This window comes from Rousettus aegyptiacus, unplaced genomic scaffold (genome assembly GCF_014176215.1).
Source record: "Rousettus aegyptiacus isolate mRouAeg1 unplaced genomic scaffold, mRouAeg1.p scaffold_m13_p_3, whole genome shotgun sequence".
Lineage (NCBI taxonomy): Eukaryota > Metazoa > Chordata > Mammalia > Chiroptera > Pteropodidae > Rousettus > Rousettus aegyptiacus.
In genome coordinates, this window is record NW_023416306.1 from 105,721,269 (window position 1) to 105,744,703 (window position 23,435).

At 39.3% G+C, this 23,435-nt stretch overlaps 1 protein-coding gene, 1 non-coding gene and 1 pseudogene across 4 annotated transcripts; 2 read left to right on the plus strand and 1 right to left on the minus strand.

Moving 5' to 3' along the window:
* Positions 1–2,460: 2,460 nt before the first annotated feature.
* Positions 2,461–2,579, plus strand: LOC118600669 (annotated as a pseudogene).
* A 2,633-nt stretch (positions 2,580–5,212) lies between these two features.
* On the plus strand, positions 5,213–12,137 carry HAUS4 (HAUS augmin like complex subunit 4). Of its 3 annotated transcripts, none has more exons than XM_016120610.2 (10): positions 5,213–5,380; positions 7,102–7,189; positions 8,396–8,538; positions 8,625–8,756; positions 9,093–9,230; positions 10,071–10,167; positions 10,685–10,830; positions 10,999–11,099; positions 11,458–11,526; positions 11,671–12,137. In XM_016120610.2, exons 2-10 carry the CDS (start codon positions 7,135–7,137, stop codon positions 11,852–11,854), a joined length of 1,065 nt encoding a protein of 354 aa, XP_015976096.2. In that variant the 5' UTR covers positions 5,213–5,380; positions 7,102–7,134; the 3' UTR covers positions 11,855–12,137. The 3 variants fall into 3 exon arrangements, with proteins under 3 accessions (XP_015976096.2, XP_015976094.2, XP_015976095.2); XM_016120608.2 differs by having other exon boundaries at positions 5,216–5,380; positions 10,969–11,099; XM_016120609.2 differs by having other exon boundaries at positions 5,216–5,372; positions 10,969–11,099.
* Positions 12,138–23,359: 11,222 nt separating this feature from the next.
* TRNAR-ACG lies at positions 23,360–23,432 on the minus strand. The gene has a single exon. It is a non-coding gene; the product is annotated as a tRNA-Arg (tRNA).
* Positions 23,433–23,435: the final 3 nt, after the last annotated feature.

The following is a 23,435-nucleotide window of genomic DNA, read 5'->3' on the forward strand; positions in this document are numbered from 1 at the left end:
AAGGCAGCAATTGGTTGGAACTGAGTGATGGCTGCTCCTTTATTCAGTGTATTCTCTCCTTAGTTTGTCACAATCCCTACCATTCTTTCCTCTGTGCCCTTCACACGTTGCTTATCTGCCTGGCTCCTGCAGACATATGAGTAAGTAACCCCTGATCTGTATGATCCTAATGGGCTCCCCATCCATACAGCCTCTCATTATTAATCATATGAAGGTACCAATAAATTAGTTGCTCAAGAAAAGTATCCATTCCAGAATTATCTGTTGCATTATAAGGTAACCCAGTCATGGGAAACCCAGATGTAATACTTAATCTACTTAGCTACCATGGTTGCATACTGTAAATTAGTTTAGCAGAATTTCTTTTTGGTAAATGGCATTTAGAAAGTATACTAAATTTCTAACTTCCTTAATGTTTTGCTTCTTTTCTTTCTTTCTTTTTTTTTTTTTCCTTAACACTTTAATCATAGGAGGCATTTCAAAACTTAAAATGTATGTTATTCCTAAGCATGAAACTCCTAATGCCCTTTGGTTGGTCTGTTTCTCCCACTGGTTTTGGTACAATTTTTAGGGGAGAAAATCTCTTTCACATGCAGCTCAGTATAAGACAGTGTCACCATCATTTTAAAATCCAGGAAACTACTTTTATCAGCCTGGCACATGTTTTCGCATTATAGCAGCACACTCAATCGTTATAACAAGAACTGCACACCTTGTGCTTCATAGCTAGCTTTTCAAAATGATACTAGTCGTCTTCTTCTGAATCAATTTCCTTTACTGTCTCATATTCCTTTGGTAAAAATTGTTTCAATCTGTTCCATTTTTTGAGCCAAATTTCTCAGCTTTTCTTTAAGATCTAAAATTTCCTATTGAGCCTTGTTTATATCCTAGTTCACAATAATGTCTCAGAGTAAAATCAAGCTCATTCCAGATTGTACAACAAAAGTTTCTATGAACAGACAAGCAACCCTTGAAGCCACAAAGGGCTAGATTTGAAATCTCCTTAGAAGGGGTAAACAATTGCAAAAATGGCACATTATGAACATTTGTTCTAAAATTTTTATTTGATGTCATAGGTTGATTACATATTTTTATCTACTTGTTTTCTCCTTAAATCATGTACTTACAATGGACATGAAATTTTCTAGCTTAATCATCAATAGTTGTGGTTCTGAATACCTTCATTTTCCAGTGAACATCCTTGAAAATAATTCTAAAATCTCTTGGCTGCCTGTAAAATTTTTATTCCTGAAACTAGTTTCTGGGTCCAAAATACCATAATATAGTCCTGCTACTTGTCTTCAAATACTTTCAAAGTGGTATGGCTTTTTTTTTCTTTCCTAAATAATCACACAATTAAATGTGGTTCTACAGTCCAATGGCTATTTTAACGTTCTACCTTAAAAACTGGTTGTTTAAGCCCAAATTTTCAGTGTGAGAACGTATTTTACTCACAAGTTTCCATTAGTTTGATATATAAAATACTAAATACTTGAAATCTCTATCTTTGAAGCATCATTTTGTCTTTTGGCTAGAGTGTGGGAGGCAGAGTCCCTGGAATGTTCCCAGCAAATCTCCATTCTTCTCTGTGACTCTAAACAATGCAGCAAAGGAATATCTAAGTTTGAAAGATTAAGTAGACTTTTTCTCAAGACTCCCATTTACATTTATCAAGTTAAAACATATACGTGGATTTTTAAAAAATACTTGATCGAGATCAATGTCTTCTAGAAGGTAGAGCTAGATTGTGGTTAGGAGTTATGCCTAATTTAATCTTTCTACACCCCTCCCACACCCCTCCACCAGAGTCTAGCCCAGGAATACTTGACCATGTTCTTGGCTTTTTCATTAAAGAACATTTAAGAAGTGAGTGATTGTATTTTGCATATGACAGAACAGGCAAGATGAACACTGATAAAGAGACAAGCCTATAAAGGATAAGCATTCCACTGAACAAACAAAACTATATAAGGTATTAGCACTGCGGAGGTGGTCAGAAATTCATTCTTTCAACAAATACATACCCCTGTATGCCAAGCACTGAAACAGAGAACTTGGGGTCATTAAAGAAGCATCTCCTTAAATACAAACCTAGACAAATTAAGGTTTTAAAAAGGATTCCCTACTTCTTAGCAATAAAAAGACTAATTTAAAAAATTAATTATTGGTATGAGCAACAACATATATGAATCTCAAAATTAATTATGTCGAGTGAAAAAAAGCCAAAAAAAGAGTACATCTTTATCTGATTCTTTTATAGAAAATTCTAGAAAGTGCAAACAAATCTGTAGTGACAGAAAGCATATCAGTGGTTGAGACAGGCCAGAGAAGAATTATAATGGGGCAAAGTAAACATTTAGGGGATGATGCATATGTTCACTATCTTGATTGTGGTGATGGTTTAACAGATTTAGAGCTATGTCAAACTTAACAAACTGTGCACTACAAATACTGTATGGCATTTACAGCCATGCCACCCTGAACAAGCCCGATCCTGTCTGATCTCATAAGCTAAGCAGGGGCGGGCCTGATTGGTACTTAGATGGGAGACCACCAAGGAGGACCAGGTGCTGTAGGCATAAAAAATAATAAATAAATAAATAAATAAATAAAAGTACATATTGTATGCCAAAACATCTCAATAAAGCTGTATTTTAAAATTCAAGAACAAAAAGTTGCAGGGACGTAAAATTAGAAAGAGAATGGATTCTAGGTCCTGTCTTGCAATTCTTGCTCAAGGACACCAATGTCTGATTATAAGATCATTTTTTAATATTTTGCTGGAGTTTTAACTGCCAGTATGGTCTATCAGCTCAACTTTCTATTCTTATGTAGAACTGGCCTATGAAGTCTATCACTTCAGCTTGTCCAGTCTCCTCATGGACAGAGAATGCAGTTTGGAATTCCTTTCTCTACCTCTACTTGCTGGTATGTTTCCTCCATTCTAAATAATCAAAATTTTCTCTTCTTTCAGGCCCAGCTAAGATAAGATTTATTTCATAGTTTTTCCTATCCATTTCTGCAGAAATAATTCTGTACCTTCTTTGAGGTTCTCTAGTATTTATTATCTAAATTGCTCTTTTGACATCTTTTTGCTGCTTTCTATTATTTGCTTTTCATGTGCATGTCTTATCTTCTCAACTAGATTATGAACTTTTTCAGGTCTGAGACTGGGTCATATTTATCTTTGTGTCTTTCCCAAACACTTAATAAGTGCTTAATCCAGGTCAATTTTAAAACACCTCACTTTGATAGTCTTTCTAAAGTACTTTCTCAGCCATTATCTCATTTGATCATTACATCAACCTATGAGATTGGAAGAGCTAAAAATATGTCATTTCCTACTTTTGACAGATGAGGAACCTGAAGCCCAAGGTTACGCAGTTTGTCAGAGATAGAGATGGAACAGATAGTTGTATGTGAAGGTTGATCCAATGCAAAGCTTTCCCTTGGCTCTCTCCTCTCTCCTCCTACCTGGAGAAGAGCCAGGGCACCCTTCGTCTCCTCATTCCCCAAGTACTTTAGGGCTGCTTAGCCAAAGCTTTGTAGTACCATATTAGAAAACTTGACAAATATGAGACATGATATTTCAGTAGATTCCTGATAAGCTCTGAGTCACCAAAACACACTTGCTATTTTTTCCAAGTGCAATTTGTTAGGGACATTATGCCTGATACTTAATGATGCTGCACTACGGAGCTGAAGAAGCATAAATAATTTTTAAAAGCCTTAGAAAATGACAGCACTTTAATATTAAACATGAAAGGTGGCAGCTGACGAGATGACCAGGGACATAAAAATTCTGCATCAGATCACTATTCCTTTATGTATTGCTGGAATAATTCTCTAGTTGGTACTAAAAGAAAAGGTTAAACTCCCTACCACCCAGCACACCTAGCCTGAGATTCCTTCTCTACCACCCTACCACCGTAGACTATCAGCTTATTTTCTGATGCAAGAGATAACCTTGGTGCAACTTACTTAGCATCAATTATTATTTTCAAAATAATTCACCTAATGACTAGATTCCATTTAACTTTGAAAAGAGGTTGGGGATGGGGTTTAAGACAGAAGTGGAGGGACCTCTTTAGAGGAACAATAACCTTTGGTAAAAGTCCATAGCCAATCTGAGGTCAAGCCCATGGAGGAAGTCAAGGGAATTATCCCCCTCCTCCCATCATTGTCCCCTTCTCTCCCTCCAACCTCCTGCTGGGATCCCCCTTTGGCTGAAACCAGTCGGAGAGTATGGGAGCCCTGAAGTCCTCACAGGTAGTCGTTACTGACTACAAAGGGTGTTGAAGAGCAGAATGTGGACCACATCTAGCTCTTTGGTCTAGGGTTGGACAGGTGACTTAATCTGGCCAATGAGACTTATGGGAAAGTCTGCTGGATACTTCTGGGAAAGATTTTCTTCTGTACTGTTATAGGAAGAAGACTCTTGCCCTTCTTTCCTGCTTGGGATGCGCCGAAAGGATGTACTTCTTGGACTTCTGCAGCTACCTTGTGACCATGAGAATGCAGGGAAGTGCAAAGAACCTTGACAGTGCGTAGTTACTAAAAGCCTCGGAGGTACTAAAAGCTTTGGGACTCCCAGCTCCAGACTTAAGCAAACAATAAATGTCCATGCGGGGGGGGGGGATGGTGAATGAAAGATGAGAAATAAACAAGGGCAGAAGAGCCAGGAAAAGGAAATAAATTCAAGAGGAAGCCCAGGGGGGCAGGTGTGAGCAGCAGGTCTAGGAAAGGTCAGACGGTCACTGGGTCGGGTTTTGCTTCTGCCAGCTGCGTACCTGAACAAGTCATTTAACCTCCTTGCGCCTTAGTTTTCCCCTCTGTAAACTGGGTAAGATAGTGACTTCCAGGTAGGACTCTGTAAGAACTAAGAGGCGAAGCAAGGCAAGCAAAACGCTCGGTATAGTGCCTGACTCATAGTAGGCCCTCAATAAAAGTTGGCAAACATTACCATTTCCTCAATGTTTGCCCTCAGCAAGGGGTAGGCACTCAGTAGAAATGGCAAAGAAGCTTTCCTTAGATCACTCCCTTTCTCTACGAAGACTCCGAAACCCTGGGTCTACAGCCGTTGACATCTAGAGGCGCGCGCCCGCCGAGGGGCGTGGCCTACCCTTCCCGCCTCGAGCGTGGCCCCGCCCCTCCTCCTTCCCACGCGGCCCGCTTTGGCTCTTTAGGCTCTTTCCCCTCCCCCGAACTTCCCCGTACTGTGCTCTGGCGCCTAGCTTGCCCCCACCCCAACGCGGGGCCGGTGTGAGAAGTTCCGGAGCCTGGGTGCGGACAGGGTCCCGGATGTTGACGCTGCCGGCCGTCCAGCCCCAGCCTGCTCCGCACGGCCTCGGGAGCTTCTGTTCAGCCCCATGGTGTGCAGGTTTGCTTTAGAGGGTCGGCGGGCGGCGCTGTGGGGAAGAGGAGCCCTGGAAGGGTCAATCCCGCCAGTACCGGGCCTCCGGCCGCCGAGGCTGCCTTCGCCCTTGCGAATCCTTGGCTTCCCAGACGGAAGGGAAGTAGGCGCCGGAGAGCCCGCTCCGCATTTTGATTCATCTTGGGCCCTGGAAGGGTCACATCTTGTGAAAATACCTGTAAAATCAATTTAACGTTCAGTGCATCGTGTAAAGACAGCTCTAGGAATTTTAAAGACGCCTGAGTCAGAACATTTAAATGCTTGGGTCCCTGTAGCAGCGTTTTAATATGTCTGAGTGCAGAGGGTGGAGAATCGAACCTGATTGCCAAACCTTATTCACACTCTCTAACATTAAAAAAAAGGGTAAAGAAAAGCACCATAAAACCGAAATGGGTAGTTACCCTAGGGAAGGAATAACAACTGACTTTTTGAAATTTAAGGTAGTCCTCATTTTCGCGTGTGAAATTTGCAGCAGGCTTAGATCAACGATAAACAGTTGCTAAAACACTGAGCTTAACTAAGTAGTGGCTTTTGTTAACACATAGACTGTGTTATTAATTCTTAATGTCTGTGCAAGGCACGAATCGTTATCTCAGTTTTGCAGGGGGAAAAAAGTTTGGCACAACAAAACATTTTCCTTAAATTCACACAGAACCGGCGGAACTGCAAATTTAGTCCTAGCATTCTGACTCCTCAGCTTTGTCTCCCCTCTAGTCCATATTACAAAACAAATGAGTAGTTACTTTGATGTTACTCATAAAACGAGGGAGTAAACCAAATGTTCTGTGAATGTAAAGTGTTAAATCATAATAGCCTATGTCTGTTCTGCTTTGGAGGCCTAGCTGCCCTTTGGAGTTTGAGATCTTAGAAGAGGGGGAGGAGTAGAAAAATGGAAAATAATGTCAAGGGAAAATTTTCATCTCCAGAGCCCAAACTGTGCCCATCCTTACTACCCCTTTGTGTTGATATCTTTCTTTTCAGTGTACTCTCTGTTCTGGCAGAACACCCCTCAGCTGCATTAACTACACCTTTCCATTACTCTTTCGGCACTGACATCCTGTCTGTCTTTTTGTCATGATCTTTCCTCCAGGTGATCTTTACTAATGCTGTTATGTGAAAACCAGTTGTTGTTCAAGTGTGGAATAATTTGTCACTCTTGACGGCTGTTTCTGGAGTTAATGGTCAAAAACTACCAACAGATCTTAGATGAAAAGACAAGTTAAAGAAGCACAAGAAACTATAGTGGAATTTAATAGCTGGATGATTTGGGGGAGAAAGTGGACTTTGATTTCTTTTTTTCCCTTTTCCCAGTTCACTCATAACTGGAAAGCAGCAGCTAAGTTTTAACTTAAACATTAGGGTGGGGGGAGGGGGCATCCACCTTTTTAGACTAATTAATTAGAAATTTTTCTTTCCTAAAGAAGAATCTTTTTAGAAGGGTTATAACAAATGGAAACGTTTAGGTGATTAGAATGCAAAATGTTTTGCCACTGATAAGTCTGTTTGTCCATAAAATTTGTATAAGAGCTTAGTACCCAGGATGTGTGTTATGGTTCTACCCTGTAAGAGATATCCCTGAGGTTCCTTCCCAGGTATAGACAACAGAAATTTGAGCCCAAGGAAGTTTTCTCTGGAGCAGCCAGCTAGTTTATTCATCTCTCCCCACCCCCCACCCCCACCCCACTTAGTTCCACAGATAAGAATCCCAAGAAAAAAATCAGATGGCATCTGGGGATTTCTGCTCACCTGGAGAAGGGGTGGAAATACTCCAACAAGGTAAGGATAGTCATTTGCAAGAGACTTGATGACTTATCCAGAGAGGTCTAATCTATGTACTTACCTTTTATAAGAATTTATGTTTATGGGTATGGTTTCTCTCACAAAAGCCTGCGTTTCTAGGGAAATTAGAATACATGAAGATTCTTAAACATTGTCTTATTGGAAAACATTATACTGACTTCTGTTTAGCACCTTCCTGTACAATAGACTAAAAACTCAAGATGCTCTCATGCTGTGTGAGCGAGCATATCTTGACGATAAGGGTGGCCAGCAAACTCCTTAAAGGCTACCTGTGTTTTGAATTTTCTCATGTCTTGTTCTCCAAAATCTCAGATCCTCCATATATTAAATTCTTTCCATATCTAAAGTCTTTCTATATCTTAAATCCATCAAGCACTTGAATCTTCTATATATTGACCATTTCCATATTGATCCTTCAATACCTTTGAGAAGAAAAAAGAGATTTCTTATTCTGTAAAAGGACTTTGCGTATGGTGGTCCAAAGAATGAAAATTTGAGTGTTCGGAAAGTAGGAGTGAAACGAAAGACCCCAGCAGAAAGCATGTCAGAAAAGAGATGTAAAGAAAGCCCCTTGAGCATAAGGAATAATGAGAGGATCCCAGTTTCTTGCACTTTTTCTCATAAGTGTGCTGTTCTGCATCCACATGAGTTACTCAACTGTGTTTACAATAAGGAGAATTTGGTTAATTAAATTTTTTATTTAAACTTAGTAAGTGTATACTTTCTCTCAGTCTGGCTTATATGATTAGAGATAACATCCAAAGTTGGAACTATAAATGCATTTTTTCCCCCATTCCTCAAAAATTCTGGTGGTTCTGTGTGAATGAGGCATTTTGGGTACTGAGGTAGTAACCCCTACTAAAGGATCCCTTAGTTTTGATTCTGTTTGTCTCATACTTTCCAACTGCATTTCCATTTTCTAAGATCTTAGTTTTATTAGAGACTCATTCCCTAATTCTTGATTAATGTCTTTGTATGTAATATAAATGCTTGTTACTTTGCCTCTAGTTTATTTGTGGATTTTTTTTTTTTTCAAGTTTCATCAGATTTAGAAAATCTCCCTACCAAAAACCTACGGGTTTTTTGGAAGTGAATATTAAGCTAAGAGTTATACTCAAATATATAAATTAAGAGTCTGTACTTTCTTTACTTTTTTGTCCCTATGGGGGACATCCAATTAAGTGTGCAGCAAACAGCTACCTCCTTGTAACCTGAGTGAAGAGGACCTGTTACAGAACCCACACTTCAGCAGACTGCTGCTGAGTCTCTCACAACATGTGGACGAGAGTGGCTTAAGCCTCTCTCTGGCAAAGGAACAGGCTCAGGTAAGAACCCTGGGTGAAGGGATGATAGGAGGAAGGAAAAATCATCCAAGAGAGGTTCCTACTTGGGATTTTTTTTGGTTTTCTAGGCATGGAAGAAAGTTCGACTGCATAAGACAGCATGGCTGAGGTTAGAGATTTTACAGAGAATAATTCAAGAGCTGCTTGTGGACTACTATGTGAAGACACAAGACACAAAGTTAACTTCTGAGGACAAAAAGGTAAGGCAGAAGAGATGACGTAGGGGTTTGTTACCAGCTGTAGGAATGACCAGGCCACCTATGGCTTCATCTGATTATATGATCTGAGGAACATAGAGCTTCGTGTAATGGTTATCAAAAAGAAATGGACTGTAGTTATGAGGAAGAGGTGAGTGTGTTGTCAGGGTTTTGAAAAGAAAGATTAACAGGAAAAGGCACTGTCAGCCGAGAAGGTATCTGAAGGAGGTGACATATTCAAGAACTTGGAAAATGTGTAAAGAACTGGTTTGTGAGGATGGAGGATGGAGAGTGAGAGAAGTTTAACAGTAACCTCTTTTTTTGTTTTCATTCTATCAGTTTCACGAGACCCTTGAACAACGGCTACTTGTGACTGAACTGACACAGCTCTTAGGTCCTAGTAGCCAGGAGAGAGTGATGCCTCCACTGCTAGGACTTGAAAAAGCGGACCTTCTGGAGCTCATGCCACCCTCAGAGGTTGGAGACAGGCAGATATTGGGACCAAAGAAGCAAAAGGGCTAATTTTTCCTATATATTTAAACATTTTTTTTGTTAAACTTTATCGTTTTTATAAAAATGATACATGTTTATAGTATATCAATACTCAAAAAATGTTACACAGAAGAGAGTAAGAACTAAAATACTACATTTAGAAATAAATACATTATTATTATATACAGATAATGTAAATGGTATTATATACCCTTTATGCTTATGTAGTATAATATGTTTTCACTTAATATATTTTGGACTTTTTTCCAATCAATAAATGTAAAGAACCTGATACTTCCTAAAGCACTCTTAGCACAGTGTCCAGACATAGTTAATGCTCTCTATTCTTATTATATCATCAGTTTAAATTGCTTACAGGATTCCATTGTATGAATGTAGCATATAATTTGTTTAACCTTATTGATGGATATTAATTTAAGGCTGTTTCTACATTTTTGCTGTTAGAAACCACACTGATAACAAACATGCTAGTTCATATGCGCCTTTGCCCTTGTATGATTGTTTCCCAAGTGTTAATGCTCAAAGTAGAATCACCGAATCAATGAGTAAAGGATACATACCTATAACATGTTGGTACATATTGCCAAACTGCTCTCCAGAAGGGTGTTTCCAGTGTTCTCTAGTTCCCCATGTTTTAATCAGCCTGGGATCTTGAGAGTTCGATAGACTAAGAAATCTCCCTTATGTCTCTTAATGGATTTCCTTTGGTTCTCATTGAGATTGTTATCATTGTGTGTTCATTGGCTGCATCTTCCTAGTTCTAACCGTCTATTTGCATCTCTCTTTTTGTTTCTGTGGCTGTAGGATTTTGTATGGATGAGGGCTCGGCTCCCACTAGAAGTGGAGGAGCAGCTCAAGAAAAAATGTTTCACTCTGCTCTGCTACCATGATCCCAGTTCGGGTGAGTGCCAGAACTCTTGTGTTCTGTTTGCAGTTGGCCTTCAGGGTTCCTGGGCTGCTCTGTTGAGAACAATGTATTTGAATGTTAGATTTGGGACAGAAACTGGGAAGCATTGGAGACATTAGAGATGCTTATTTGTGTGTTTTCTCACTGGTAGAATAAAAACAAGGAATTTTGTGAGCGCTCCTTTTATTCAGTGAGGTGCCAAGCTGGAGTGTCCTCTTGCTTCAGGGAAGGATGAGTTCATTCTTTTCAGGAGAATCAGAATGGAATAGGGAAGGAATTTTTTTTTCTCTATTTCTATGATTTAAGAAGTAAGGGCCAAATCTGGAATTAAAGTTAAGAGTGAAGAGGACGTAATTTTGAGAACTGGCCATTTTTAACAGGACATCAGAAGAAAACCTGGAAGAAGACAGAATTTGTAGGGCTAGATGTAGGATAGGGGCACTGAAAAATGACCTTAAAAGGGACCTAGCAACTAGGGTTTTCCTGTCCAGTACTCTGTCTCTTTGCCCAGACTCAGATAGTGAAACCCTGAAGGCAGCAAAGGTGTGGAAACTGGCAGAGGTCCTCGTGGGTGAGAAGCAGCAGTGCCAGGATGCCAAGAGCCAGCAGAAGGAGCAGATAGTGCTGCTGGAGAAGAAGAGTGCCACCTATTCCCAGGTTGGTCAGAGCAGTGAGGTAGCCTCCTCTCTTTTACCCTGACCCCAGGGGCACCTTTGGGGAAACCAAGGATTTCCAATCTGTCTTCTCTACTATCGTATCTTTACACTGTCTTCCTCCTGCCTCCTGGGGGCTCAGGTGCTTCTCCGCTGCCTTGCGTTGCTGCAGAGGCTTCTTCAGGAGCACCGGCTGAAGACTCAATCTGAGCTAGACCGCATCAATGCCCAGTACCTGGAGATCAAGTGCAGTGCCATGATCCTCAAGCTGAGGTGAGCTATGACCTCTGTGCATCTAAGGGATGCTGTCTCACACACCACTCCCCCCAGCCCTTGCCCTCATCTCTCCACCCCGCCATGCCTAGCACCTTGTGGGTATCTGGTAAACGTCACACTTTGGTATTAGCCTTTAGGTTACCCCAAAGCTTTCAGCATTCTTGAGTCTTTTATTTTAAAGCTTTCTGAAATCGGTGCTTGACTGTGAGATAATTAGCTCATGAATTCAGAGTGACCTTGTTTATCCTGCCACTGCATAGCCCACACCTTGACCAGTGGGTAGGTACTGTGTTCCATCCTAACTCTGTCTCTGTCCGGGATCCTTAGCTTGACATTTCTTTCTTCCCTCTGTCAGGATGGAGGAGCTAAAGATTTTGTCTGACACTTACACTGCTGAGAAAGTGGAAGTTCATCGTCTCATTAGGTGAGAACTCTGAAGAGCTTGGTATAGCTGTTCAGAGCTGGTTCCCACACTCCCCAGACTCATTCATTTTAACATGTTACCATTCTTGTCTGCTTTCTGAGAAGCAGATCCTTAATATTTTATATTCTGTGCCTGGGCTCTTAGGGACCGTTTGGAGGGGGCCATTCGCTTACAAGAACAGGACATGGAGAAGTCCCGACAGGTCCTGAACAGCTATGAGGTCCTTGGAGACGAATTTGACAGGCTGGTAAAGGAGTACACCCAACTCAAGCAGGCAACTGAGAACAAGCGCTGGGCCCTCCAGGAGTTCAGCAAGGCCTACCGCTGAGCGGTAGGGCCAGGGGGCACAACTTCTGCATAGGCACTGCCTTCTCTTCCTGGTAAAAGGACCACCTCCACCTGGGGCAACTTTTGCTCAAGGGAGTATGGGGACACTTGCTTGAATTACTGCAGTCATTTAGGCACCCTCCTGGTTTTTCTTCCTCATTTATAATGACTGAGACTTATGGAAAATGTAGCTGATTTATGTAATTTTATGTACAGCTATTTTTCAGTGTTGGCCCTGTATTATATTTTATCACCTTCTGAATAAAGTAATAATATTGTGTCTTGGGATTTTAGTCATTTTCCTTTGGGCAGAGATGGAAAAAGAACGTCGAAGTTTATGTGGATAGGAAGGGAGAAATGAGTGGATCCAAATAGAGACAGATTTACAATGTTTACACAAAGGGTAAGCGGTAGAAGTACTAGCCTGACCACCTGGAGTTTTTGAGGCTTCATTCTTTGAGAGCTAGAGTGAATTAAAACCGGCTTACTCTTGAAGAACTACAGTCTCCAGAGGAGTGCTAGATGTTAAGGTAGGTGGGGAACTATTCTGTCACCGTGGCTCTCATCGGGGGTGTTATGATAAAGCAGCTGGGCATCCTGTTCTTGTTACAGGAAAGGACACGAGCCACTTGTATTCCTGGTTCCCTCTGGTGTGGTGTGAGGGTTAATTTCTCCAAAAGCAATGGGTGGAAGGAGATCACCCTGAGGAACCAAGTTCCATGGTCTACTTAGCTTAGAACAAGGTAGGGTCCTGGCTGGTGTCAAAGTCAAGGACTGAGCAGAAGCAGACCATTTTTATTTAGAAGAGTCTACTCAGTTTCTCAAAGCACTTTTCGGGGAGACTCACAAGGCATTCTTCTAAGATCAAATAATAATGGTCTTGGATTGATTTTAAGGAAGAATTAAGGTCTTTCTTTGACTTAACTTTAAATTTTTCCTTACATGGTGCTTACTACCATTTATCTATGGGAAAATGTTGGCCCACACAGAATGAACAAATAGTAAATAGATTAATGGAAATACTGACATAGTCAATATTGCTTAGTTCTATAGTTTTTTTACCCCAATTTTTTTTTTGGGGGGGGGGAAATTTTCAAACGTACAGAAAAATTGAAAGAATAGTATAAGTACCAGTATACGCAACCTTTATTAAACAACTGCAGCCATTTTGCTTTTCTCTCCCTCTTCTCTCCCTCTTCCTCCTCTCTCTAGATAAAGGTATAGTTAGTTATACAGACTTATTTTTCTGAATATTCTACAGTAAGTTGCAGGCATTATGACATTTCATTCCTTAAATAAGTAAGTAACTCCTAAAAATAGGGCACTCCCCTGTATAACTAATAAAATTAGTACACTTAAAAAATAATTTTATAATATTTATTATTGAGATCATATTCAAATTTTCCCAATTTTTTCCCTGGTCTAGGGCCCAATAAAGGTTCATGTATTACAGTTGGATGTTAGGTTCCTTTAATTTCTTTTAAAATGGAACATTGCCCCCATTTTTTTTTTTTTAACAAAATTGACTTTCTGAAAACTCAAGATGGATTACCTTGTAGAATGTCCCATTGTCTAATTGTATCATGTGATATAATTTGTTCCTTTCCTGTTCTGCCTAATATACTAGCCACTAGCCACATGTGGCTATTAAACTTTCAGGAGGTTAGTGATTACTGTATTAGTGCAGATATACAAGATGTACATCATTGGCAAAAGTTCTGTTGGATAGTGCTATAAGCCTACATATTCTGTAAACTGGATGTAAGTCTACAAGGGTTTTTTAGATTCAGGATAAACATTTTTGCAAAGAATACTTAATAGATGACATTACATACTTCACATTACATCACCCCAGAGCCACATCAGGTCATAATGTCTCACTGTTAACTATGCTGAGGCTTGATTTCTCAGTTAAGGTGGTAACTGCCAGATTTCCCTACTATATAAAAGTACATTTTCCCTTTGTAGTTAGTAGCATCTGGAAATGAACATCAAAACTCTCAAAATAGTTCCTCCTGGTATTTACTATGGCATTCAGCATTTCCTCTTTTAACTAGGGGCTCATGAACCATACTAGTTTTGGTATTTGAAATAATAATTTCATTGAAAAAAATTAATTACTGAGCTTCTGAATGTAGTTTGGTAGAAAAGTCTTTTACAACAGTTCTATGATGGGGAGAAAACAGCACAGAGGGTGTTTAGTGCCACCTGAAGGGAGCACTACAGTGGTTTGGGTCCTTTCATTCTTCACACTGACTGGAGATGGAAGGTTTGCAGTAGGAGTCCTTCAGATGTGCTGTTATCTATTGCGGAATAGAAGGAAAGACTTGGAGGGCAAGCAGAGAGTACATGTGACAGTGATTGCTGAGAGTTGGCGTCTTGGCCCTCGGCTGCCCTCTCTCTCACCCTCACACTTTTCAGAAAAGATTTACATCTGCCTCTCCATTCTTAGTCATATCTCTCTTCACTAGTCTTTTACTATATCTGATCAAGAAGCAAGTCTTGATGATTCTTCCTCCATAATGAGAAGCAAAGTAAATCGCCTCCAGAATTTGCAATAGGATTGCTCTCTGTAAGGCAACTCTGGGGCTCTTGGACAAATAAAATCTATCTCCTTGAGGTTCTCCATGAATAGCAGTAGTCTCCTGGGGATTGATCCTACTTTTTTCTCAGTTATCATAAATAGGAAATCCAACACCCTTTAGAGGCCAGCCTGATGATCCCCAGAGGGGAATCCCTGATATCCAACCTCCCTGTGGGGCCTCTTGCCCCATGAAGAGTCTTCTTACATTACCCATCTTGAATGACCTGAGCTAGATTTTGTTAAAGGAACTGGCAATAGGGTCTCTTTCTACCTTGAGACAGTGAAAATGAGTCAACTCATCATGAATGAGATAGCAATCTGTAGAAATAATTTACCCTTAAAAGTGCTTTATATTTGAGTGGTTGAAGTCTAGCCAAAGTGGCTAAGTAAGTACTGATCTCAGAAAAATATAACCAAAATTTAGAGAAACCTACATGTACTAAGCCTGCCTGAAGAAAGAATGTGTAACCAAAATAAATGCTCAGTCCAGAGTTTAGAAAAGGGTTATCTAAACAGCAAGGTCACAGTTCTCTAGGGAACAGAACCTAATATATATACTAATATATATATAGCTGCAGGCTGGAAACTCAATGCTGCAGTCTTGAGGCAGAATTTCTTCCCTAAACTGTTAACTGTTTTTGCTCTTAAGGCCTTCAACTGATTGGATCGATCACATTAATCAAGGTTACTGTACTATAAAAAAAAGAAGAAGAAAAAGAAAAACAAAAAGGTTACCTAAAGTCAACTGATTGTAGAGGTTAACCACATCTACAGAACATTTTCATTGCAATACCTAGATTAGTGTTTGATTAAATAACGATATTATCAGCTAGCCAAGTTGACATACATAAAACTGTCTTACAGGTATTCTGATTTTCATCTAGACCTAAACCTGTTTGAAAGAGACACTGACTTGGAGATATAAGTTAAGTTACTGGGGAGAGAGGCTACACCTGGGAGCAGGAACAAGGCTTCGTTGCAAGCTCTCTCCATAAAACAAGAGCTTTGAAACTTTATTAGGTATCAGACATGATTTTTTTTTTAAAACACCTATAGCACTTGATAATCCTAGGTGGTCTCCCATCCAAGTACTAACCAGGTCCAACACTGCTTAGCTTCCGAGATCAGAGACATCGGGCACGTTCAGGATGGCATGGCTGTAGACTCAGACATGATTTCTAAGCACACCGCATGTAATAAGTCATTTAATTATCACAGCAAACTTCTGAGGTATGTACTATTATCATCCCCGTGTTACAAACACAGAAATAAAGTAAGGCATGGAGAGATCAGGGAACTTTTGCAATGTCACAAAACTTTAAGTTGAAGAGCCAGGAGAGCAGGACAGGAACCCAGGCAGTGTGGCTCCAGAGTCTGCTGTCCTGAGACCCTTTGAAGCCTTGGATCCAAATATACGCCCCTTCAAGCAACATCATGTTTATTGACTTTATTATCCCTGACTATGGGATGCTCCATACATCAGATGACTATCCCTGCCACTGGAAAGTGATATCCTCCATGTACATGCAGTATAAATACTGGTTTCTGGTGAGTGTCACAGGGAGTTGGACATAAGAGCCTGCTAACAACTGGAGGCTCCGGGCCCACAAAGCTGGGGCAAGGCCCTGAACCAGAAGACCTTGTCAATGTCCTGCCACCCATGAGACCAGCTGGCATGGCCAATGGGCATATTTCCCCTGCCACTCCCATATCCTTCTCAGATCTTCATTGTGGGCCCTATAAATTGTCCTAACTACCCCTCCTTTCATCCTATAAACCACTGCCAGGCTGATTTTTATGATGATTCTGATTTACTTTTCGTAAGTATTTTGTAATTTTCACTTCATTTTGTCATTTCTCTGTTCACAACACGTCAGGTCTCCTACCACACACCAAACGCAGTCCCCGTGCATTGAGGCCCTCACAGTGCAGTTCCACTTTGCAACCTTTCCTCCACCACTTACACCCTCTACTCATCCGAAGCTGCCTCCATGGGCTTACTCACCCCTTCATGCTTTCCTGTGCCTGTTTAGGTTTTATCCACCTGGCAAGAACTCTTCTGATCAGAAAATCCTATCATTTTTGAGGCACACCTCAACTTTTGCTTCTCCATTAGTTGGAACGCTAGAAAAGGTCTCACTGTGACTTAAATCCCCACAGCAGCACTTTGTTACAACTTATTTGAGGTGTTTGCCATGCCAGGCATATTCAAGCCTATCTACAACATCAGAACCTCCAAGAGGGCAGCGCTGGGAAAGTAAAGCAGGTGTTCTCTATCTTTTCGATTGCAGGACTCCTTTATTCTCAATGATTTTTAAGGACTCCAAAGAGCTTTTATTTATGTGAATTTTATCTACAGATATTTATCATATTAAAAATTAAAACTGAGAGAACATCAATGGCCTTTTCCTGAAGGATATCAGAAAAAAAAATTATTTGGAAAAAAATTTATTTGAGCATAAATGTTCCATGAACGTAACTCTCTGTTAAGATGGAGTTATGCAATATCCAAGTTCCATTCAGTCACAACTGCTTTGATCTTTAAATATGATCTTGATCAGATCTCATTTTTATGGAAGCAGTACTTAGTCCCTGTGGCAAACATAGAACCAAAAGAGCTTTATGTATCATGTCAGAGAGAAGGAGGCAGCAAATAATGAGTAAGGGTTAAATGGTTTTCTTATATTCATCGAAACTTAATTTTCCTATTCTTATTACATATAAAACACCATTGAGTATATCAAATATATGAACTGTAAGGTTATGACAAAAATGGAAACTTTTTATTCAGAAAAGTTGAAGATAAGTACTTGAAGTTTATTTGAATATCATTTTAAAAACTATCTTAAAGACTGAAGAAACTAATAAAATATAGAATGGTCTTGGTTGTAATTGTTAAAGAAAAACAAAGAAGAATTTCAGGTAGTCTAAATTTGACTTTGAAATGTGATTGGATATTTACGTATTGAAATGATGTACCTCATATTCTAGACATTCACAGTATTTAATAAACTGAACATTTTCCCAATCAAAAAAATTAAATCTAAGAAAAATTTTTTTCTAAGAAAAATTTATAAAATATTTTTATTCATTTAAAAGCATAAGCTCATTGTGTATTAACATAAGACATTTTAATGAAAAATGACTATATTTTCCAAAAAAAATGTAATGAGAAGGGTGACATTGTTTTTAATTTTTGCAAATCTCATTGACATCTGGCTTAATAGAAGACAACTAAATTCTCATATCTGCTTTCTGTGCTGATATATGGCTTGGGATAAATAAAGAAAATCTGGCCTCACAGACATGTAAGAGATCCTCTCATACTTCGTAAAAGAGTCTCTGGGAGCCCCCAAGGTCCTTGGATCACATTTGGGAAATGTTGTAAAAGAAAACGCAACGAATTGAGAATCTGAAGAACTGAATTCTTATTCTGGCTCTTTCATTTAATTGAAGCATAACTCAGTCTTCTCATCTACAAAATAGATATATTAAAAATTCCTGCCCCACAAGATCATGTCCTGAGGATTAAGTGAGATAATATATTTAAAGTTTCTGGCATGTGGTAAGGCTTCATAAATACTAGTCCACCTAGGAGAACAACTATTACGGTATTGCTATGAAGTGAAGAGTGACTGCTGAATAGCCGTAGGAGCCTACAGAGGAGTAAAGCCTTGGCTAGGCCTGCAAAAGAAAAGGATCTAAACAAGCAGAAAAAGACCAAGCGGAGATCACAGATTTTATACACATTAAAATTTTTTCCATATAATATAAACATGATAATAGAAAATTTGGAAAAGACAATTTTTTTCTCATATATTGAGGTCATTCTGTATGTACAATTTGTAATCTGCATCATTTCATGGCATATCACGAGCATTTCTCCATGTTATTAAATTTTTTTCTGACAACATTGATTTTAATGGCTGCCTAAGATTTCATTGCATGGATGATTTACTTAATCATATCCCTATGGAATATTCAACTTGTTGTTTTACATTTTTTTGTGATCATAAAAAAATGCTACCCTAAGCATTTTTCTTAATTAATCTTTGTCCTAGTTTGTGAAGATTGTCTAGGATAGCTCTCTAGGAGGAAAATTATAGGTGATAAGTCTTAAGGTTAAGATCAAGGGCTCTGGAGTCAGTCAACCTAGTTTTGTTGATACCATCTAAATCCCTTCTTAGGGTGGCAAGTCACTGAACCTCTTTAAGACTTAGCTCCTTGACCCATAAATGAGTAACACTTCCTACCTCACAGGGTTCTTGTGAAGATTCAAGGTTCTTGTGAATGTAAAGTGCTTTTCATAGAACCTGACACCAAATAAGGACTCAGTAAATGTTAGCTGTTATTACTATCACAAATTAAATTCATATATTTAATCACACACGTATACATATCCAACTGGTTTGTTTCTGGACTATTGGTTTAGCTCTTTTATTCTGTCTATTCTTGTGCCAACTGAGTATCGTAGCCCTTTATATACTATTTATTTCATAAATAATTGAGGTGAAGGGCTAAATATATAGAGCAAATTTCTTCTCCTTTCTCTTCTTTTTAAAATTTTTCTTTGCTTTTTTTTCCTGCTTTTTATTACAGGTAAGCAGTAGAATCATTTTATCAAATAACAAAAGATTCCATTAGAATTGTGATTGACTTGTAAAAGTGAGAAATTAATTGGGTAAGAATCAATATCTTCATGAGATTCATTTTTTCTAAGAACATGGCTCATTTCTATCTTTTAATTATATCTCTCAGCAAATTTTTGTGATTGTCTTTAAACAGGTTCCTCACATTTTTCAGTAAGTTTACAGTTACGTTCTTAATGGTGGTGTTACCGTAACCACTGAGAATGGGAAAAACACTAGTCACAATAGCTAGTGCATACTGAAGGCTTACCATGTACAGGGTAGGTTTAAAATGCTTTACTGTATTGACTACACTCCTCATAATAGCCTTACAAGATGTACATTCCCATTTTGTGGATGAGGAAATGGAACAGAGGGGTCAGGTTCACATGGTTAGTAAGTGGATGAACAAGGTATCTGGCTCTACAAGCCAAGATCTTAGCTATCATGTTATTGGGATATTTTAATTAATTATGTCTTCTAATTGGTTATTCTTAGTATATAAGGAGGCTACAAATACATTTTATATTTGTCTTGTATCAAGTGACATCTCTGAATCCTATTATTAATTCTTATTATTTTAGAACTGATTCTCATGGATTTTCTATTTTACAATCATATCTGCAAACAATGATAAATTTGCCTCTCTCTTTCGAGAAGTTTTAATCCCCTTTTTCAGTTTCTACTCTCATTGTATTGGATTTTTTCAGAATAATATTAAATAACATAGTGATGAGAGTAGACAGCCTTGTTTTTACCTTTGCATAAATCAGTGACTTCATAGATACATATATGTATTTGTATATGAAGAATATTAAGACTATTAAGAATGTTTATAGAAAATAGAATTAACTTACCATGTTCTCTTTAGTGGTTATTAAATATCATTGAATGTTTTTCTTTTCGAATTATTTTTGATTATGTAAATAAATTTTCTGATACCTAACTTTGTGTTAATTTCTGTGATAAACCCTAATTGGTTGTGGTATATAATTATTATGGTAATGTACTGTTGAATTTTGTGTTAATCTTAAATATTTTAGGATTTTACATTTCTATTCATAAGTGAAACTGGTCTATAGAGTGTGTGTGTGCGTGTGTGTGTGTGTGTGTGCGCTATTTCCGACAGTTTTTGATATTAGGCATATTCTGGCTTCATAAACAAATTGGGTAGTTTTCCATCTTTTTCTATGTTTCAGAACATTTTTACCTTCTGTTTTGACAGATAAATACTATGTAATAGAGATGACAAGGAAGAGAATGCAAATCAGCACAGATTATTTTGCCTCAGTAACTCTGCCACTTTTGTGACTGGAGGACAGCCTTGATTGTGAAACAGCAATTTGGACCAGTGAGAGGGTCAAATGGGACATTATTCTGGTGTTGAAGGAAGAGTGCTGCAGGCTTGGCAGGCACAGAGGTGGGTGAAGGTGGTCCTAGGGAGGGAGGCAAATGTTGAGGGAGGAGAGCAGCATAAGAGACAAGGAAAGGAGGGTTTACAATGAGCTGGAGGTGTTTATACAAGGACTTAAAAACAGAATCAGGTAGAAGAACTGGGCTTGAAGGTAAGAAATGTTGGCAGGCCCATTGGAAGATGATCTGGGAGTGGGTGGGTACTCTTTCCCTTCCATAAAAGTTTCCAGTGCTCTAGCCTGTTAGTCACTAACTTCTGTTGGAGGAAGTAATGTATTTTTGACCCAGGATATTTGCCCTTTTGTCCTACCATCTCTGTCTTCATCCCAGCCAAGGCCTACATCCAATGATTCAGATGCTTTTAAGCGCTGGAGTTCAGCATGGAGGGGAGAGCAGACAGAAGCAGAGCATAGATAGACTTCAACTTTGACTTAATGGCTAGGAAGAGTCCTTTACAAGAATCTCTATTTCTTTTTCAGTTCTTTCCTTCTGCTTCTCTACAGCTCATATAGGCAGACCCGCAGTCTATGCTGTTTTGTTTGTTTGTTTGTTTGAAGACCCAAGTGCTGTTGGAAAGGCAGGGAGCAATGTGGTTTGGAATTACTGGGAACTGTTCAGCATTATGCTTGCCATATAGCAGAGGCCATTTTAAATGAAAAAAACAAAGACATCAAAGATGAGTGAAATTCAGCCTATCTAAACTTACTTTAAGGTCAGTCAGAAATTCTAGGCTCCTTCTACAGAAATCCTTTTGAAAATTGTTTTACCCAATGGCAAAACCGACATTACTATTTTATAGATTTTCCTCTCTCCCTCTTACCCATGGATAGATTAGTTAACAACCAACAGAGCAGCTACCAGCTTGACATCAGGAAGAAGATGCCAGGAACACAGATGGTCCATGACTCTGATAATTAGCTTTTGAAGAAGAAACAACATCTACTAAGTCTTCTGTGAATGTAGAGTTTGGTTGGGCACAACTGGGGTAGAGAACAAGCAAGCCTCCTCAGCAACTCTTTTTAGCTTCTTAAAATGTCAGTGGAACACTCACACACTTTGAGTAGACAACCGCCTACTTATAAGACCTGCAGGGAAGAATCCAAATAAATACTGTAGATACTCTGCCCTAAAGGAGGGGGAACTTAACTCCCCACTCAAATGTGGGATGTACATACTGACTTCTTTCCAAAGAGTACAGGATGGAAGGGGTAGAATGGAGTGTAATTCTACTACTACTTCTGCCAGGTGATAAAGGTAAATATCAACAGTCATAAAATATGTCAATAGGATGTACTGTTGATATGATGTGATGAAAATGGCACTTGCCTCTGTGATCTTCCTCTCTCAAACCCATAATCAGAGTCTAATCATGAGAAAACCATCATGTAGAAAGGCATCCTACAGCATAGCTGGCCAACTTCTCAAACTCCTCAAAACTACTCCTCGAGGTCATCAAAAACAAGGAACATCTGAAAAACTGTCAGAGCCCAGAGGACCCTAAGGAAACATGACAACCATATGGAATATGGTATCCTGGATGGGCTCTTGGAACATAAAAAGGACATTAGGTAAAAACTAAGGAAATTCGAATAAATTATGGACTTTTGTTAATGTTTTCAATATTGGTCCATGAATCATAATAAATGCACCATATTAATGTTAAGATGGTAATAATAGAGAAAGCTGTGGGGAGACATAGAAACCTGCTTAATTTTCAATTTTTCTGTAAATTTAAAACTGTTCTATGAAATAAATTCTAATAATAATAATAATAATAATAATAACAATACCTGCAGGAATCAAATGAAGACTAAGATAGGACAACAGAACCTCCAACCCCTTTAGGCTTCACAGGCATTTTCTGAGATCTTTGGTTTTTAGACTTTTATCGTCTTGGGGCACTTACATCGCACCCGGGGCTCCTTAGAACTTATCCTACTACACCCTTCCCGTATTTCCCAAGACTTTGTCGCCCACAGGCTAGGGTGATCTCATTCAGTCTCATCGCTTTAGTCACTACCTCTCTTCTGGAGATTTCCAAATCTGGTCTGGTGCAGGTCTCTGTTCATCCAACTCTCTATTACACAGCGCCCCCTAGAGGTCCAATTCGGTATTTCCAAACCCAAACCATGATTCTCCTAAACGGTTCTGTTCTCTTCTCTTACTTATGGTCTCACTCGCAGACCCTGGGCATCACCCCCGACTTCTCTTTCTCACGGCTCCCTGCCAGTCGGTCCTTAAGTTCTGTCAGCGCCTCCTGCAGGCTTTTTGTGTTGTGTTCTTTCCATCCCCGCTGCCAGACCCTGAACACCTCTGGGACTCCCTATCTTTAGGTGTTGCCTTTTTCTTCATCCCTATCTTTTTCCCCCCATCCCTCTAGCAGGTATTGACACAGGAAAATGTAGAGATTTTCTCAGGCCTCCACCAGGCAGTTCATGACTCCTCTCTACTGTAACTGCTCACCATAAATTCCTTTTCTCTGTCTTCGCGCGCGCACGCACCTGTGTGTATGTGAATGTGTGTTTATTTACATTTTGTTTGAGATACAGGATCACGAGGAATTAGTGGCTGGGTTGCCACAATCTATTTACTGATATAACATACGAAGGCCCAAACAAAGCGTATTTTAAGAACACCAGCCATTAATTCAGTTTTCTCAGGGTTCATATAGACATAAGTAGTGACACAAGAACCACCTTTGAATTAGGTAACGGAGAAAGCTGACCTAAGATGGCTGCCGAACTCAATCACTTAGACCTGAAATGAGGGCTTAAGAAGATAATGAGGAAATTTTTAAAAGTATAAGGGAAAAAAGTAAAGGTTTTAAAAGTGCTGCTTACGGCTGTATTGCGTGAGCAGCAATAAGAACCGCCCGTCTCACCGAGCCAGCCAGGAGTCGAACCTGGAATCTTCTGATCCGTAGTCAGACGCGTTATCCATTGCGCCACTGGCCCTGA